Source organism: Accipiter gentilis, chromosome 6 (genome assembly GCF_929443795.1).
Source record: "Accipiter gentilis chromosome 6, bAccGen1.1, whole genome shotgun sequence".
NCBI classification, from domain to species: domain Eukaryota; kingdom Metazoa; phylum Chordata; class Aves; order Accipitriformes; family Accipitridae; genus Astur; species Astur gentilis.
Genome location: NC_064885.1, coordinates 3,819,414 through 3,839,686, shown reverse-complemented (window position 1 = coordinate 3,839,686; position 20,273 = coordinate 3,819,414). Strand labels below are relative to the sequence as shown.

Here is a 20,273-nt window from a genome sequence, read left to right as displayed (position 1 = left end):
GTCTGTGTGTCCAGTAAATGACAGAATGGTTCAAGGTTGTGTCTTGCCTATGCTGTCACACTAAATTGTTTGTCATTGGTATCTAATTTGCAGACTTTAAAAATTAGACACCTTTCTAATGTTTTTTTCCTTATGTGAATAAATTCACTACAGAATACTTGCGGAGAAAGAGATGCTTATTGTCAAGCAATTATATCAGATGAAACATACAGAAGGTTAATATTATAGTCTGAAAATACTTTAGCTGATTTACAAGCATGAAATCTGAAGATGAATTCTGGGAATTTAGGGAAGAGAAAAGACAGTTTTTTTGTTTTCTTAATATTTTTCCTTCTTGTCCTGTGTATTTTGCAGTAATAGTTTTGAGTCTGTAAGTTCTCAGCTTATGAAAAACATCATGGCTGAAGGTAAACAGATGAAGACATTAAAGCTCTTGCCCACTTATGGCACTTACTCTGGAGACAAAAAGAAGACAGTTGTTATAAGCTACCTGTAAATTCTGGTTCACAAACAGATAAGGAGCCAGAGATACTTCTGAACTTGCAAATGAAATTTATTCTCAATGTGATGGTTGAGCTCATTATCTGCTGCTCCTTCTAAATGTGAAGTAAGGAGTGAAATGCCCATATATTCTATATATAACAGCTGACGTGTTTTCTGCATTCCTGTGTTTGCCTAAAAAGTCATGGATAATCAAGTTAATTTGATGTGCAAAATATAATGCATGGATGAATTCTGGTACATATCATTTGCCATGTCTGTGCTGTTACAAGAGGCAAAAACTTCCAGAAAAGAAACAGCAGTGAAAATCTTCCTGATAATTTTCTCATCACTTTTTCTCCAAGGATGTGTCTGTAGGCGGATTCTACAGACAGTGTTTGGTTTTTCCCCCCCGAATGGCTGGTTCTGTATGTGTCAGTTATTTTCTCACGGTCTTTCTTGGTGTATTAGAAATCAAACCTACCTTATCACTTCAGATGTTCAGTCCCTATAATCTTAACTAGGAAAAGCTAACCTGAAACATTTACTTTTCAGGCTTTTTTATTACTTAGATGTATGTTTAAAATAATTTTTAAAAATCCCTACATCTATTACAATTAACTCCCTATGTTATTACTGTTGTGAAGCAGAACAGGCAGGAACCAGCAGCAGAGACAGATGTGACTGTAACAGAGGTTAGTGTTTTATAAGTAATAGCCTGGGTGTAATGAGACTTATGGTCTTAATTAACTCTTAGAATGTTTTTAACACAACTGAAGTAAATAAGTTTAAAATCTAATTTACTTGTCCTAACCCTATCAGTTTACTTTCTGCCTTGCTTATTTTGGATGACAAAGCCCAAAATTTTTCTTATTTTTAGAGAATTTCTCACAGAATAGAGTATCTATAGTTCTAGCAAAAAGGGAAATTTGTATGGGTAAAAAGGATGAGTGGTAATCCTGACTGGGTGGGAAAAAAAAAATCAGTCTATGAGGTTAGATTTAGTTCTATATTAGCCTATTGCTTTCTTGGAAATCCATACTTTTCCCAGAATATCCATCGGCATTATGTAGACTGACAAAACTTGGTCCTGGTATTTCAGATAGTTGGTGTATCCTTTTACTGGAAAGAAACAGCTGGATATTTTCTGTCATAATGTGACCAATCCACCTCTGTTGTTGTCATTTTAATTGCTGTGGCTGGTTTTTTACGTCCTCTACAGAAGGTCTTTGTAGTGACAAGCAAACAGTTTACGCTTCATAAGCAAACATAAAGAATGCTGCTGCTAATTGAAGAGGGAATAATGCAGTTATGATTCCATCAACATTTAAGTTACATTGTTAAAGGACACGTTGTGGTTGTGTTTATGTTGCCACATAAAATTTTACTCAGGGTGAATTTGGTGGGGAAGATTTTTATAACAGAAAAGACTAATTCGAGGATTAGAGGGAAGGGAGGGAGAGAGAAAAGTTAAATTTTCCCAGCCCACATATATAGTATTAAAGGTCAGCATTTTATTACTCTGATTATTTATTATAACTCTTACTTAATTGCTGGCTTGTGGAGTAGCTTGTCTATGAAAATTGAAAGACTGTCACAGCCTCAAAAAAGCTCACCCTGAAGAACTGCAGCCAGTGTTTCATGTTGAAGAGGACTCTTTGAAAGGCACCAGTTTCCCAAAGGAAGGAAATTGTAATTCGGTAATTTATTCTTTTGGGTCTGCCTGTCCGCTTCCCCCCCCCTAGATATTCCACATGTTGCATCTGTAGACCTCCCAGCTCCTTAATGTCTGAAGGACCTTGTTTTAAACCTTCCTTTTTTCATAAATTACATTTCCATGGAATACTTGGCTGTGGATTAATAGTTTTACAGTTACATGCCCAAAGTTGTTTCCTTTTAATGCTATTTTTTTTTTTCTACTTACATCTCTTTTCTCAGATGACTAAATATTTGAAGCCTCATTTTGAATAGTCTTGGGAGGGCCAAAGGTGCTTCCTTTTCCAGTTCACTAGCTAGCTTGTCAGGTTTTAGAAGATACAATTTTTTAGCATCTAAACAGGGAAATTGCAGTTATTTACTTGAGAAGAATCATAGAGATGACAGGGCTTCCCCCCCGAAAACACTCTCTGTGTAATTGCTGAAGACATTCCAAGCCACTCTAACGAAGTGTACTGTCTGCCAGTCATTATGCTCTTCTTGGAAGACCATCTGTTGCACTTCAAATATGTAAAGGTCTGCTATAGTTTATTGCACCAAACAAATCAGTTTCTTTGTCTGACATGCTGTACTTTGTGAATGTGGACTAAAGGGAGTTTCAGTTGCAAAGTGCAGGATATTCTCTTTTGTTGCACTATAAATAAAAGGTAGTTACTCATCTCAAATTTCAGAAGACAAGCATACTGATTAATCTTATTTCCATGCTTTTGAGTAATTTCAATTTATTTGGCAACAAATTGTTAACAACAACAACAACAACAAAATCTGAAATACGTTTTCTTTTAACTCAGACAGAAGCACATTGTAAGATTTTTGCTTCTGGTGAATGAACCTTTCCATTGTAGTGGTATCCAGATTTGATATATACTGACATTTGAATTAAAATTATCTTCTTTTAACTAAATTCTTTTGATTAGCTTATTTTTATCTGAAACTAGTACTTCAAAGAAACTTTCAGTGGTGGAAAATAGAGTCAGCAGCTAGAAATGCTGGAACCTTTCTTCTGATAAGCATGCGTCCTTTACAAGGATGTAATGCTTGGTTGTACAGTATTTATATGAGTTAACTAGGATCCTTTCCATGAGTAAAAGGTGCAAGATCAGGCATTAAATGATTTGTTTTGTTTTTTCCTGCTGCAGATGTAAGGAGTATGTACAGCCATTCATCTCAGATTGGAGAAAATAAGCATTGTATTTTCACAGCAGAAAAGTTCTATTCAGAGATTTCCAACCAGAGAAATCCATAACAATTTCTGTCTGATTAGGGAGCGGTCCTATCTTTTTCTCTTTCCCTTCTCCTTACTGCATAGCAGCTAATGTTCTGGTCAGAAGTAATAATATGTTAGATCTTGAATGTCAGTAGCCCCAGAGATTCTGACAAGACTATTCATGTGCATTCATACGTCTTAACCAAAGCTGACACTAAAGAGAGCAAGAATTCTCATATTCCTCTTTTTATTGCCGTCCATTAAACTCAAATCTTCTCTTAGAGACCTTTGCTAAAAATGACATATTCACCATTTGAAAAAAGCATCCTTGCAAAATCTAAACAAAGCAGCTGAACATCAATACGGCATAGAGCAGAGTCTCCTGTGAAAACTCTCAGTGCAAATCTAAATTATGTTTTACACCACAATTATGGACACCTTACAAATGCTGTAAGATAAATACTAATGGGAAATAAACAGTCCCCCTAATCTTATCTCCTATGGGGGCTTTGCTATTGTCATTTTTAATTAAAAAGTAAGTGGTCTTCTCATTTCTTGAAACTATATGGCATATCCTTACAGGAATACTTGGATTCCAGTAACTTGAGCTAGTTGTCTTCTGAAAAAAACACACTGTGTAAATATTCTGCTATACCTTTTATTCTGGACATATTTGTATACATACTTGTAGTATGGTGTACGGTATGTATTTGGGTAACTTTGCCGTGATCTGATCATATTGTTAAAGCTGGATAAACATTTCTTTACAGGAATGATATTTTTAATCTTCTTTTAAAAATTGTTTGGTAGTAGTGACTAATGCAGACTAGGTGGCTCTGGGCATCTAGCCATTTTTAGGTAGTTTAATTTGTTAAAAATGATCTTTCTTCCCACCCAAATCCCCTTGAAACCATTTGGAGAAGAGAACTGTTGAACAGTTGCCAATAGTAAGTCCTGCTGAGACCTCTGTATCCTCCTGATAGAACTGCTGGTGCCAACTGGAGACTGACTGGCATGAGTTTGAACTTTATACTGCTTGATGTATTTGCTTCACGTGGACCAATTACAATAATTACCACCTCTGTAGCTGAAGTTTAAGCATTCAGTCTGCACTTCATACCTCAGGTTGTTGGCAACATGTTCAACCCTATAATCTCAATTTTCTCTGAACTAATTAAGTAGAAAACAAATACTTTGAAAAATTAGGAGATAGTCTGAATGGCAATCAAAGGCTAATGTCATTCTTTTTCATGTTGCTATTGTTGTTAAGCTGCATTTCTTTCTTTTAGTCTTTACTTCTAAAAGGTAGCATCTCCTTTTAAGTTTGTCTACAGAGATTCACTAGGAGATGCTGTAGTCCATTGACTTTTTATATTCAACAGTGGAGTATCTTTTAATGTGAAAGAAAAAGCCATATGAAGTCCTACTTTTTGTTTTGATATTTTTCAAAATATAATTATTCCTTTCAAAATAAATACTTTTCACTAAAGGGGAAAATCATCCATTTCTTACTTTACTACTTTTGGCTGGATGTTTCAGTGTGACTATGTGAGAGTGTAAGGATGTAACGCCAGGACGAGTGACTAGCGTTAACTGCCTAGTCCCTAACAATTCCATTGGTTTAGATCTGGTGCAACGGGGATTGTCTCACCCCTGCCCCCGCTACCGTTGTCTTTCCAAAAGACTAGTTAATTTTTAAATTGGATCAGTAGCATTTTTTTTTTAACTGGTAAATTTATATTACACAAAGGTGAACCTAAGATCAAGCAGAAACTTACTTGACTGTATCTTTCCTAATATGAATGCACTGCACAGTGTATATACTAAAATTTATATTAAAATTTCTTCATGTAGTTTCCCTCTAGGGAGAGGAAGAGGGAAGGAAAAGGCTACATGTGACAGATGCTAATTATGCAGCTTAATGCACTTCTGGAAGTTGCAGAGAAGAGAACTATATAGGAACCTATCTAAGAAATAGAAAGCATGTTTCCAATAGCGTTTTTTCCACAATGTTTTGTGGTTTGTTTTTGTTGTTTTTTTTTTTTTTCAATCTGCCTCCTCCCCATTTTTAAGGAGGCTTTATTTCCCAAATAGCATGTACCGTATGCAAAGGGCAAGCCATGTCTTAAGTCCAAAATTTGCCAAACATGGGTATGGCTGTTATCCTGTGTGTCTTACTGTTATTCGGTGCTGTACATGTAATTGGGAAAGCTGGTGGCTTGTAGGTTCTGTAATTCACATACAAAGCAGGAAGGGAATGACTTAAAAAAACCTTCTAGTTGTGTTAGTTTTCTCTCCTCTTTTGTCAATATTTTCTTAATTCTTTATCCTGTATTTATGTTTACTGGAAAAATTATATTCTGCATATGACTGTGCTGGGGTCCTATGTAAGTATTTACTGTGACTAATATGCAAGTACTAATGAACCAGATCTCAAAATGCATTTTACAAATAAGTAAACTGAGACACAGAAGCTGGGTTCCTCAAAACTGTGAAGTGAATCAATGCCAAAACCAGTGTTAGACGCTAGATTAATCCTCTCTTCCAGACGTTGAGCTGTGCTGTTTCAGGCAAAAGAAATGGATTCCCAGCTAGTGAAAATTTGGTGTCATACTGAAATCAATGGGGACATGCAAGAGTACATTTGCGGTGCATCAAGCCCACAGTGAGTCATCGTACTGGACTTCCGCTCCCTGTACCAAATCCCAGTTTTACCAAGGGATAGTTTTTCCTCTTAGAGGGAAAATCACGCCAGTCCTTGTGTACTAATGCCAAATGCTGCTTTCTTTTATTTCCTTCAAAGCATTGGATTTTTCCTTCGGGAGGTGCGACTTAATAACATCTCTCTGCACAGTGAGATAATTGCTCTAACGACCAAAGCGGCGTGCTGAAACTTTGGAGGGCCTTCGCGTGCCCCTCGGCACCCACGGCAGCGCGGAGGAGCGGGTTCTGAGCGCCGACGCAGAGCGAATCCTCCTTGCGCCGCGGTCCTCGTCTGCAGTCACCACGGAGAAAACCATCTGTTCCACTTGGAAAGGGGTTTGGTTCCACGCGCCCTCCCCCCGCATCCCGGCTCCGTCCCCAGCTGCCGTGTTTTGATGAGCAGTGAGGGAATGAATCTCCTGCGTTAAAAATACTCTGGTTCTATTTAGATAAAAAGAAGAATCTTGCTTGCCTACACTGACATACAAAAATAGCCTTAGTGTGAGTAAATCTTCAAAGTTTCTCTTGGTGAAAATATCTAGCCTCACTTTTTTTTTTTTTAACTTATCACATAAATTTATTTATAGAGTGTCCTTCTTTCCTCCTACTCTATCAAGACATTTGCAGAAGGTTGCTGCTCGTCTTATTCCTGAGTCCTGAAATAATTTGCAGGGCCTTTGAAACATCATCGTGTTGCATAGTTGTGATGCAATGTGCTGCTGTTGCATGAACGTATCGTATTTTAATGCGAATGTCATGTTAGCTGAGATTCAAGTCTTTCTTTTACGTTAGGCACTTTACACTGGTTTGTATTTTCACTTTAACGTTGCAGTCAAAAAATTCTGTATATAGCGACTTACAATTTTACATTCTCCGTGCAAGCCATTGCATAGAAAATTAGTATGTAATATGAGAGGATTAACAGGACGCATAATACTTTCCAAATATCTCTTAAAAACAGGTTTTCACTGTCACTGTAGCATCTTAATTCTGAATAATCTCCAAGTCCTCCTGCAAACCTATGCATATAGTAACGGAGAAACCACCCACTTCATCCTCACAAACTGCACGATATGTATCTGTACGTGAAAAAAAATTGGATTTTGGAGTACAGTTCTGCTCCAGCAGCTACGATGCCTGTGCGACTAGCGAAAGCATTAATTCTTGCATTAAATATTAACGCAAGCTTTCCGAATACTTGCCTATCTTTTTAAAAAGGCTCCCATAGCCTCAGTACGGAATTTGCTCCGCGGTGCAAAGGGCCAAGAGGGTATTGAGCGCAGGCGAGCGATTTCTTTGCCGGTGGGACAGTCTGTGCCCGGACTTTGGCCCCAGGCTGCCCAGCAGCGATGGGTGCATGAGAAACGCCTCCTGTCCAGCCCCGAGGTGATGCCCACGAGCGGATGGGAGCCACGGGGGGGATTAGGGGGACAGCGACACCCCCCCCCCCCCCCCACCGGGGCCCGGCGGCCGCGGGCCTTGGCGGGGACGGGTGAGGCGGGATTCGAACAAGCGGCCCCGCTGCCGCTGCGCCCAAACCTGCGGCGCAGCCCGCCGCGCCACGGCCCGGCGCGGCCGCTAGATGGCGGCCTCCCAACGAGGAAGGCGGGCGGCTCTCCAGCGCCCAGGACGCGCCTGGCGGCCGCGCCGCGCCGCCGCAGCCTCCTTCCCCCAGCAGCGACGGCGGCCATCGCTGTGCAGGCGCACGTGACGGCGCGCCGGCCAATGAGAGCGCGGCAGGGGGGCCCCGACTCTCGTCCCTGTGGCCGCCATTAAAGAAAAAGGGGCTCGGAATTAAACGGGAGAAGAATCCTCCCTCCCCCCCCCCCCCCTCCTCCCCGCTCCGGCCGCGACGCGACATGGGGGAGACTCGCTGAGGGGGGAGCTGGCTGACCAGGATGCCGCGGCCGGGCAGCCGCCGACAGAGGCACCGCTGAGGGGAAGCGAGGAGGAGACCCGCCGGCGGGGGTTTCGGGGCAACGACTCCGCCAGCAACGGCAGCGGCCGCCGCGTCCCTCTGTCTCGGCGCAGCGGCGGCGGCGGGGCCGGGAATTGTGGGGCTCCGACCCTTTCCACCGCGGCCCTTCCGGCTGAGGAAGAGGCCGGGGCTCGGCCGCCGCCTCCCCGCCCTCCCGAGGAGACCTCGGGGAGGGGGCCCTCCGCCCACTGCCCCCCGCGGGGACGCCGCAGCGGGGCGGCGCGGCGCGGCGCGGAGCGGAGCGGAGCCTTCCCGCGGCAACCGCCGGCTCGCCGGCCCTCCCGGAGACCCCGCACCTGAGGAGAGCGGGGGGCCCCCGCCCCGCCGGGGGGGTCTCGGGGCTCGCTCCCCTCCCCCCGCAGAAGAGACCGCTCCGTTTGAAGACTATCATTTTATATTTTTTTTTCTCGCCGCCCCCTTCTTTTTTTTTTCCTTCCCCCCCCCCTTTTTTTTTTTTTTTTTTTTTTTTTTTAAGGGACCAGCCCAGCTGCGAGGCTGGTCCCTCCCCGTTTCACCTCCCCCCCCACCCCCAGCTCGAAGGGGTCTTGCGGGGTTTGGCGCGGTGGAGGGGGCCCTCCCTGCCCCGGATCCCCCCCCTTCCTCCGGCTCTCGGCGGTAACTTGGCGGGGTCCGGGCTCCCCTGAAGAGACCCGCCCAGCTGTGTGGACTTCGTGGGGCTCCCTCGGCCCCGGAGGACAGCTGGGGGTGGCGAGCCTCCCTGAAGAGACTCTGCGATTTACCCCTTCCTCCTCCCCCGAAAGGACTGGGGATCGGCCTCTGGGAGACTCCTCCATCCTTCCCCGAAGAGACTTCGAGGGTCACCCGCAATTTCCTCCTTCCACCCCTCTCCCCCCTCCCTCCTTTCCCCACGGAAGGATTTTTAGCCGACGGAGGATATTTTGGTTTCGCCCTCTCTGCGAAGAGTATTTCGTTTTGGGGAGGGGGGGGTTTCCACAGGGGAATTTAATCCCTCGTCTGGGCTGCTAAGGAGACTTTTGCGGCCTTCCTCTCTCAAGGAATACCTTCCCCCCTCCCCTGCCCCCCGCAGATGTGTTTTTGGGGTACACCCCAGGAAATTTTTCTTGTCCTGCCTTTACGAATTCTTCAGACTCGCCTTGCTTCTGGCCCCTGAAGTTTGTTTTTATGATTTTAAATTTTAATTTATTTGGAATATTTTTGGAGCAGGGGAGAAGAATCTGACCCCCCCCACACCCTGTTGCCCTCGGACTCCGAAGAGACGAGCCTGGATTTTTCTCTCTCCCACAGCCAATCCTTCCCAGTCATTCCACAATTTGCCCCTTTCTCATCTGATGACTAAAGAAACAGGAGGAAGAGGAGGGAGGTTTCTGGATTAATTGCCCCCACTGGATTATTTATTTTTTCCTACTTCTCTTGCTTGGCATCTGAGAAGAGAGGAAGGAGGGATGTCAACTGATTTTTACCCCTAGCCCCCCTGGATTAATTACCCCATTTTTATTCTCTTGTTGGATCAATTACCCCTTCACCTTACCTCCTCTCCCTCCCCTCCTTACGCGAATGAGAAGACAAGAGGAACAGGGAGGATTTTGATCTTAATCTCCCGTCGTTGGATTACTTACCACCTCCCTCTTTCTGTTCTCCCCTTCCACGGTGGCTTTACCCCCCCCCCCGTTTGATATCCAGAAGAAGAGAAAACGTTCCGAGTTTCTCTTAAATTTTTTTTTTTTTAATTTTTTTAATATATTTTTTTACCCCCCTTTCCGATACCACTCTCCTCCTGGGTTATTTATCCTGCCACTATTTCGCGTGCGTGTGTGTCTGTATGTAAATCCCTTATTTAATTGTATTATTATTTGTGCGTGTGCATAGTCCCCCCTCCCCCCTTTCCCTCTCGGTGTCTGTCTCTCTCTCTCTCTCTCTCTCTCTCTGTGTCTGTCTCTTTCTTTCTTGTCGGAGGCTGTGGGATAATGGCGTGTGGGTTGTGGCTGTGAGGATGAGTTCCTGCTTCGTGCCGAACGGGGCCAGCCTGGAGGATTGCCATTCCAACCTCTTCTGCCTGGTAAGTGTCGGCCACCGGCACACACACGCACGACAGACATAGAGTGAAAGAGAGAGGAGGTTTGGGGGAGGGGAGGAAGGGGTAGTGGAAGCAAAGCAGCCATTTTTAGCATAGCTTCTGTTGGATGAGTCCTCAGAGTAGGCCCTGCCTGGAGCCAGCCAACTCTCCCATGCCCCTCTGGTTCCCCCTCCATCGCTGTCTGTCTAGCCTTGCCCCTCCCTCCGCTTTCTTCCTGGATAGTATCCTCCCTGCAACTCGCCTTTTCCTTCGCTTTCCTTGCCTGCAACTTTTCCTTCTTTCTCCGTATCTTCCTATCTCTGCTTCTGAACGTGATGTTTCTCGCAGGAGGTAAGGAGATCTGCTGCTCCTTCTTCTTTCAGCCCCACGTCTCGGGGAACTTGCTCTTTTCTCTTCCCCACTCGTGACATCCCAGACAAACCTGAGCCGAAACCTCCCTTCTTCCTTGTTGTTTAAAGTGATCTCTTTTCCTGCCTGTTTTTATTCTGGAGGTCTGCTTTTGATGATGCACTCCTGTGAAGCGGTGGTATCTTATGTTTTGTTGTGCACCATTTTGTGGTCTTTTTTTTTTTAACCCAAGTATGAAATCGTACAGATTGTTGCTTTTGGTACCTCCCAAAGTAAATTTGATTTAACTGGACAGTGATGCAATTTTTGGTGGCTGTGCTGAGCTGTTTCATCTGCTTTTTAATGCAAATGAGCTAATCTTAGCTGACTGCCTGATATTTGTTATTCTAGAGATTGTTATAATTAAAAAACCTGTGCCAGGCTGTGGTACTAATATTTTTGGATGGAGGGGGATCTGGGCAGCCTGAACATGTCTGCAGCCTGCATCAGGCCTGCAGCTCTGTATTAGCAGTGCATTTTTAAATCTTGGAAGTCTTTCTAAAGTATCAACTGTTGCAGACTCCCTACCTTTCGTCTAAATTGCTTTTCCTCCTGAAAGTAGGAAGGCTGCCATGTTAGGTTTAAATGTTGCAGTAATCTTTTGTGTGTTGTCATCTTGGGAAGAAAAAAAAAAAAAAAAAAAAAAAGTGACTTCCCAGCAAATGCCAGCCCACCTTGTTCTCTCTTTTAAAAGAGAACCCAGGGGCAATGCCTCCCCTACGTGCCTTGAGGTGACTGTGCTCAAGTGAAAAAACTTGGTGCTAAAACTTGGTATGGTATTGCATTGTAGATAATCCAGGAATTGTCTATTTCCCATTACCTACAGCAGTAACTCTTTTACTTTATGAAGTCAAACAAATTTTTGCCTAGAAGGGGATTTAGTGGATCATAATGAATGTGGATGCAAGTCTGATATATAATTTAATGATAAAACCAGGGTTGAAATTCTTAAAATGTGGTGTGAGAGATGAAAAGTGTGATAGCTCTTGGTAAAATAAGTGTACTTGAGAGGCTTCCTGTGTGAGACATAGAGGATTTCTTACAATGGAGAAACTTGTGAAATTTTCCAAAGTAGTAGATGACTGGAAGAATGTATGCTTGAGTTAGATTTACTATATTACCTATTTCCTTAGGGTAGTCTTGGATTGAAAAGGTAGCGTATGCATAAGTAAGCAAAAAGGACGTTCTTTTTGTTGCTAAGGCAAGTGTTTAGTAGATTGGACAGTTGCGGCCTGGAAATAATTACATTATTCACTCATCTTTCACTTCTATTTTAAATCAAATCTGACTTTTCTCTCTGTAATCTTAAAGCTGCAGTGAAAATGAACAGCTCTTGCTTTACTGCAGTTATTAAAGGAGACTTTAAAACAGGGTGCCTGATTATTTTCAGTTTGTCTTCTAAGGTACGCAAAACTTGGAAGTATGGTTTCTGTTAAATTTTGTTGGATTAATTCCTGCTTTCTTCCTTCCACCTGCCTCTTCCTGTGCCATCATCTTGTTACAGCAGGATGTTTCTGTTGGGGATGTACCTACCCCAGTGTCTGACAGTTGTTCTTTTCCTTCCCTTAGGCTGATCTAACTGGGATTAAATGGAAGCGATATGTATGGCAGGGTCCAACATCTGCCCCAATTCTCTTTCCGGTCACGGAAGAGGACCCTATTTTGAGCAGTTTCAGTCGCTGTCTGAAGGCGGATGTACTCAGTGTTTGGCGCCGAGACCAGAGACCTGGACGCAGGGAGCTATGGATATTTTGGTGGGGTGATGACCCCAACTTTGCTGACCTTATTCATCATGATCTCTCAGGTAGGAGGAAATTAATACCTTCTTTTGGTCAGTGAAAGGATGCTGTTACTCAGGGCTGTCTTCTGCCAGCCCTTAGAAAATCTGTACTAGATGGACTGTTGTCTATAGATAAGATAAAGTTATTGCTATAATCTACACCAAATTATTACGGCAGCACAGTGACCAAACAGCTACTGTCTGTGTTTAGGTCATCTTGGACTGCTAGATTTTCAAGAAACAAGTTTTTGCTCCCCACTTGTTTCTTTTGAAAAAAAATGAGCCTATGAATTTTGGCAGTTTCTTCACAAGAAAGCTGCGCCTAAAGCCGTGTCTGTGATTCAGAAGTGATGTCTTAAGTGTGTTTTGATAAGATCCCTTTTGTTGGGCAATTAGAACTTCAAATTCAAATAGTAAAGCCCATTTTATTATGTAATAAGAATTGTAGCGATCTGGGCAACTCTTGAACCGTATGGAGCTGTTTTGCTTGGAAGTCGAATCATCTGTGAGAAGCCCTCAAAAAAAGGCATCTGAAACTAGCTTGCTGGTTTTGTGTAAGAATCTCTAAACCTTGTATTCTTCAGATTTCTCTCTCCCCCTTCCCCAGTGCTCTGAACTTGCACCTGCTTTCCAACTTGGACTTTTGAAAGACCGACAGTATTTATATTTCTCAATAATGTTGTACTTCAAATTTGTCACCTTGTTTTGAAAATGTTTACTTGTTGATCTCAGTTCCTGAAGTAGATGGCTTTCCAGTTGCTTCACAGTAAGGTGACAAAGTTAGGTTTAAAAACCTTGTCTGTGTAAGTCTAGTGGTGAGGCTGTACTAACTCTAGGGGAAAAAAAAAAAAGTCACATCACTCCAATTTCCTTTCAAATAGTGTACAGTATTCAGATTACTGAAGTGTAAAATGAGACCAAGGTTTGGTGACCTGGTAACCAGAAATTGTTAATACTGTCTGTGTTTGTGGATAAGCTGAAGAACAAATATGAGTTTGAAGTGCCGCTGAGGAAGTTGACTTGAAACAAAAATGTGTGGAATTTTCATACAAAAATAATATGATCTGAAAAATAATTGATGCACTGAAATTATGTGTATTTCTTTGAATAATTGACTTCAAAGATTGAGATGTTGCTTGTATTCCTGTCTGTCCTGGAACTAGAAACTTTGCAACTTAAATGGCACTTATACTGTACGTTGCTTGATATGTTATTGCATTTAAGGCTTCCTTATTTTGCCCTATGAATAACCTCCGTCTTGAACTGCAGGGAACATCCTTTGTATGACTGAGATGTAATTTAGACTTAGACTAAATGCTGGTTTTGGCCTGGGCCTGCCCTGAGCAAAGACCAACACTTGTGTGAAAGTATCTATGTAAATTTTGTATGCTGTAGGCTGGTGGGATTAAATTGAGACAAATGTTACTATTTTTGAGTGAAAGATCAAATAAAAGTTAAGCCATTTGGGGACTGCATTTCTGCACTACCTGGCCATCAAAATTATTTGTTTGAGCAACTTTCTTTGCATTCTCTCTTTAATCTATCTACTAGTGATTTAGTATATAGGCACCTTCTAAAAATAGTGGTATTTTGTAGCTGAACTTTTTGATCAGTGTGTATTTATGCTTTTACGGAATTACACTTTTGCGCAGGTAGATAAGCACGTATCATCCTAGGTACTTAACAACTCTTAACCTCTCTTAGGGTATAAGGGAGAGATAGTAGAGGATTAGAGTCTTCCCAGCCATGTCTTTGCAATTGTTTTGGGTATTTTCTTTGTTCGGGTCACCTGTGGATGTCTGCGCTTCAGTGGAGCTATTCCACATGTCTTGCTGTTAGATATTTTTCTACATAAAAGCATATCACTCGTGAGACTGTTACCTACATCTATGCGTAGACGATGTATCTGACATCTTGGTTTTTGCAGGCATGTTTTTGTTGTCTTTTAATTAAAAGGAGACAAAAAAATTTCTTGGAGTGTGTTAGTCTGCTTGGCTCTTCTGACCAGAAGTTGATAAAGATATTAATCAGCTAGATCGTGGAGGAGATGGCTGAGGAGTGCCTGCACCTGCACTTTTTCCCATTAGACAAAATCTTAATGTGAACCTCATACAAGAAAGAATTATGGCTGAACCCAAACAATGTTATCTGACCTTTGTCATAGACCTAATGGATTTTTTTCATTGGTGGACAATTTCTCCTAGTAATTCACATTGCCCTGTTCTCCCAATGATTGCTTGTTACATTTTCAATGGGACAGATAAATTACTTCCTAGCAGAGGCTTGTTACCTGCAAAATTGATTGGAAATTGTTTGCTGCTGAAGGTTAAGGTGCTGCCTCATTTAGAACTTTTCTACTCAGTAGGTGAAGAATTGTCCTGAAGAATGGGGTGAGGGAGGAAGAGGGGGGCTAAAAGCAGTCTGTTGCTGCTAGCCTGTCCTTTATTGCCTACCGACAGACTTCTCTTGGGGAAGTGGTCCTTGAAAGGGCTGTAATTAGAAATATGCCAGAGCAATGTTAATAACTTCTGATTCTGGCTTCCTTTGGTATGAAACTGTTCCTGTTAAGGAGAGGTCAGTGTTTTGTACCGTTTTTGACTTCTTTTGGTGATTTGTAGTTTCAGTGAACAATGGACGTTCAGTGTCTGGAACGCATCTTGGTTATCAACCCTCAGGGATTTGAAACATGGCAGCCTTCAAGAATCCTTTCGTCGCCTTCCCAAGATCACTTCAAAAGGGAATGTACAGTTTTGTGGGGGTACATCTATGCATATCAGATTAAAAAAATAAACTATATCTCCCTCTCTTCAGCCTGTACATTCTAGAAGTTCATTCTTTGCCCTGGAGATATGTTTGAATGCCTGCTACTGGCTATATCTGAATTCTTGTATCAAGCCTTGGATAACTGTCTTGTTGATGGTCAGGGATTGTTGTTGCCTGGGGGCATGTCAAAAGGAGACTTGTTCAGAGATGCTGATTGATCAGTAATATTGACTTTGCTCTTATAATTTTTTTTTTTCCTTCCCTAGGAAGTTACTTACTGTATGTAATACCAAAAAACCATAAGTCTATTTCTACCTCAACATAGCTAGAGGCAGACAGAAGTTAGTGAAATGTTATTTTATCCTCCAAGAACCTCAAAGGTTATGTTTTTGTTGTGACAGTGAGGCTTGATTATAGTAATTCCTGCAACTCAAACCTTAAAGTAGGACATCTCTTCAAATTTCGGAAGGCAATGGTCCCTCACTGGTCTGATCAGCAGTTATTTTATCAGATAGATTCTTTCTTATTTTAAAGTGGTTACCTATACACTTGGCTTTTTTTTTTTTTTTTTTTTTTTTTTTTTTTTTAAATTGGCAGTAGATGGTTTCAAACCTGAGAACAGTTGGGTATGAATTATGTACAAGACGTAGTCCCAAGGAAATGGTTACAATTTGATTAATGCATGGATAGGGGAATGCTTCTATATGGCTTTGACCTTCAGATTGCATCTTTTAAATGGTGAGCTATAAGATGCATCTTTTTTGTCCTGGTGTCTATTAAATCTTGTTAATTTATTTTAAAAATTAAAGAGTTTTCCTTCTACCTGTCATATATCAAGTTAATCAGTTTTTGTTTGCTGAGCAGTATTCCTCATGCTTCTGCATGGGATAAATGTATAAAAATAATGCTAGTTTTAGCTCCTTGCTTGGCTTGTAAGAGGGTTTGAAAGAATAAGGAGAAAGATCTGTATACTGCTGCTTGTCTGTTGATACTGTACGGTGAAAACAGCAACAGTCATGGCAGCAGAGACTTCTGTGTGTTGTGTAGTTCTTGATACATGTGCATTATAGATCAAATCTTTGTCTCCAAACAAATCTGTGAATTGGTTGGTTTGTGCTGATGTCAGCATTGAGTGTCTCATTACTTTTAATACAATGGAAACCAGAGCATGAGCCAGTTATCATACTGAGGGTTCTGTGAAAAAGCCTACCAGTTGAAAGTAGTTGGCAAAGTGAGCTTTGAAAATAGTTCGGCTAGTGGCTTGCATTTTTTTTTTTGATAACATTTGCTTCCGAAGACCACTTAACTTCTACAAAAAAAAAAAAAAGGATGCTTTCTTAAAAATTTTGTGCTTAATGTCAGTAGTGTGAGCTTAAGTAACTTGTCTGTGGTGGATATGTATGTTTCTGTGTATGTAATAAGAAGCCATTACGAATGTTCCTTACTGTGTGGTGCATTGATGTCTTAACATTTCTTTAGTCCTCCATGTTAGAGATGTGTCTGCTTAAGCAAAACCACTGATAATCATTATGCAAAAATTACTGAAGGAGTCTTTGTAAAACTTCTGTGACTCGGTGTAAGTACCAGCTTGAAGGTGAAGTTTAACTTTTTTCCTTTTTAATTTTCTCTTGACCAATATGCATGTGAAATATCTGTGGAGTAAGGTAAAAGATACTTTGTCACAGTAAATGAGGATTTTGCGTCATATTATGTTGGTTGGTTGTACAACGCCACATGTATAATGTACCTGTATAAATAAGAGCAATGACTCCATGGGCACTAAGGGTAAGATTTAACAATATAAGTAAAATGTATCTGCATATGGTATTACTCAAAGACAGCGTGGAGGAGGATATTGGAACATTTAGCTAGAAAGTTTTTCAGGTTTTCTTGTCTTGTGGCCGTGCAGACCACATCAGCCAAACTTACGCCCAAAAAATAGTGAAGGAAAGCTGTTACCTTATTGTCCTTATAGACAGGCATAGCTACACACTTACAAAAAGGTTATACTTTCAAATTTTTAATATTTACAAAAGTATTCTGCTGGGTAGAGAAAGCATAAAACCCATATATGTGATGCTGGTAAAGGGCTAGCAGTATAAAAGCTAACTTGTAATGGTGCTGAATATTGTGCGTATGGCATTTTAGACAGTAGCTTATGTTTTGGCTTCCTTCTCAGTCGATGAAATTTTCCAACTAGTTTGGATATCTTGAGTCTTAAATCTAGAGTCTTTTCAGTAAAGGTAGATAACAGATACAACTCTACTAGAAACAAACTTAAGTTGTCTTACTTGGATTCGTAAATTGGTATTTTTGATTTGTATTCAGTCCCTTTTTCATGCAAGATCTGTTGTTTCTCACTTATTTTGTAAGGGATATAGGCCCTCAATATTATTTTTCAGTAAACTGGGTAATTCTTGCTTTGAGCAATTTTAAATTCCAATACTTTAAGATTAAATAAAAATCTGTTTTGTAAATAGAAAACTTTACTTGAAATGTTTCTGTCATATTATTACAATATTGTATACAGCAGCAATTTCATACTATTTTGCTTATTATACTTCCCTTGTAATCTGAAGCTTATATAGGAAGTTTGGTTGTATAAATCAGTTTTGCATCAGTCTATTTCTATAACTGGCATGCTGTCAAATGATGACAGAAAGGAAGCCTGTGAAGGTAAGTAGTATTTTTAAAAGAGAGGTCTCAGTCACGATACTAAGGAACGTTTTTTTTCCTCTGTAATTGAAGTAAATGGGGGGTGTGGGGGAGGAAATTGTAGTCCAAAGTGGAGGCTTGACTGTAATTTGTTTCTTTGCATGGTTTATTTTAGAGGTTCATTGAGCATTAGGAAGATATTTTTAATGGTATGGTAAACATATTCAGCCTTTTCAAGAATTGATGCTTATTGGGGTTTTGCTGATGTGACCATCTATGTGTTAAAAGGAGGAAGGGGGAAAATCCACATTCTTTAAAAGTCTTCTTGAAAATGTCATTTTTAATACTGTATATTTATCTGTTGCAATATAGGTTAAGAAGTTCAAAATTGGTTTTCTTGCAAAAAACATACATTAAGCAAAGATCTGTTTATTTGTTAGCAATCATTGATTAATAAATTTGGCTGAAGATCTGTGGGTAACAAATAGGGTTTAAAACATCCGACTTGAATTAAAGAGAAAGGTTTAAAGATACTGCTTTTTCAGGATTCACTATAAATTGTAAGGCTCTTGTATTCTGAGCATGCTTCCAAACTCCTGCCTCACAGTATGCTTGTCCAAGAGCACTAGAAAGACAGAAGGGCATAATCAGTAAAAATGAACTTTACTGTTTCAAGTGAACTATATGAAGAATGTAAAGTAGAACATAAAAGTACTGAAAGCAAATAGCCTCCTACAACTGTTTCACTAAAATTGGATGGTGGTAGTATCAAGGAGGTGGTGACTGAGAAAGTTTGTTCTTTGTGTAGTATGAAAATTGCTTTTTCCTGGCTATTGTTTCCATTAATTCTTCATTTCCTGATATTTTTTTAGCTTCATTTAAGGAAAACTCGCTGCCTAATATGTGGTATAAAGAGGGAGGGAACTAAATTCATTATGGTGAGATGACATGTGTATAACTTGTTTAATGGATTGACATAAAAGTGTGTCGCAGGGGAGTTGAGTGGTTTGGACAGCTAAGAGAACTAATAAAAAATAAAATATTTGTAACCTTCAGGTTGCCAGAGCACTTTTGTGGATAACACTTGTCTGAAGTGAAATTGTGGCTTGACACCTTGTTAAAATGAGTCAGCAACTTATTTTGGTTTGTTATCACGATCACATTGAACATTTGAAGTTATTGTGTTTAAGAAAGATTAGAAGACAAAAGTTCCTCTTCTCCCCCTCCCTTTTAAAAAATGGTTTACTTTGTACAATTTCTATTAAGTAAGAGGACTTTTCTCATGTTGAGAGACAACAATTTGAAAGAAGAAAAGTAGTTGGGAGATGTGAGCAGATGTCATGTTTCTCTCCTTCCATCCTCCACTCTAAAAAAAGGGGGGAGGGGGGGAGTGACTAAATAGACTTCAAAAAGACACAGAACACTTACTGCTATTTTTTTTGCATGAATTTGAATAATGTTCAGAAATGAGGGTATCTTTAACTGTCATCTTACTTAACCTTCCCTTTCTATAGCAAGATGCACTTCAGCTTGAACAGGTGGTCTTATTTTGGGTACCAGACGTTCTTCCTGACCAGCAGGCATGCTTACAGCATGCTGTCTTTTTAAATATTAGAGTTTTAATTGTAATTTCCATCTAATGCCTTACGCTTTCCCCACATAATATGCTCATCTAAGAGCGCTCTGTTTCAGCAATAAACTAAGACAGCTAGGAGAGCTCTTAAGAATTACAATCTTGTGGCAAGTTCTTACATGTAAACTTTTGTTCATAACTTGGTTGTCAGCATAACTATTAATGTTAAATGAAATACCTAGCACTTTGTAGTGTCTTCAGAAAATTGAAACCTCTCCTTTGTGTCCATAGTATGACCATCAAAATACAAGCCTTGAATTACACTTCAGTATCTGCAATTTCAGCATCTTCTCATTGATACACTAATATGTCAAAACAAAATTAGGCATAAAGGCTGGAAATAGCTCTTTCTATTTCCTCTTATAATAGGTAATTGATGCAGGGGATGCATTCTTGGAATGATTTTTTTTTAAATTACAAGAGCCATATAGAAACCAACTATTTAACCTTTGAAATGGTGTGGAGTTTATTGTGCAGTTAAAGTCCAATATCATTAAGCTTTGTAGTTAATGTTTGCTCTATTTGAGCTGCTTGTTTGCTACCAGTTGAGCAGTATGTGCTGAACAGCAAAGCTGTCCGTAGGATAGGGCTGCTCATTTGTGTATGTCTACAAATCTCTGAGCTGGGGAAAAAAAAAGTGTCCTCTTGTCACAAACATTTTATACCCTTTGACTTTGGACCTCTGTTGCTTTTTGTTACGAGCTCCTTGTTCAATGTTTCTTTAGTGAGTTACTGTATTATCTTGTAGCTTTTAGGTTTTCAAAAACAAGCTTTTGCTGAACTTCAAAACTGGAATAGGGTGGTAGGGTGGGAAACTCATGGTCAGGTCTCTTATTTAGGAAATGTGGTTCCTTGCTTTTCCTTGTCTTTACCAGAAAATTACTTCATGTAATGATTCATCTGTAATGATGCACA

General features: G+C 40.6%; 1 protein-coding gene and 1 long non-coding RNA gene across 2 annotated transcripts in view; both read left to right on the top strand.

The window, feature by feature from the left end:
* The first annotated feature begins 2,041 nt into the window (after window positions 1-2,041).
* On the top strand, window positions 2,042-6,643 carry LOC126040031 (uncharacterized). Its single transcript, XR_007506450.1, has 2 exons — window positions 2,042-2,180; window positions 6,207-6,643. It is a non-coding gene; the product is annotated as an uncharacterized LOC126040031 (long non-coding RNA).
* Window positions 6,644-8,547: 1,904 nt separating this feature from the next.
* The window catches only part of MED13 (mediator complex subunit 13), a 60,108-nt gene continuing 48,382 nt past the window's right edge, over window positions 8,548-20,273 (top strand). Inside the window, exons 1-2 of the mRNA XM_049804035.1 lie at window positions 8,548-10,122; window positions 12,097-12,331. Of these exons, the coding sequence (XP_049659992.1) occupies window positions 10,057-10,122; window positions 12,097-12,331 (301 nt within the window). The 5' untranslated portion in view covers window positions 8,548-10,056. The remainder of the gene's footprint in view (window positions 10,123-12,096; window positions 12,332-20,273) is intronic.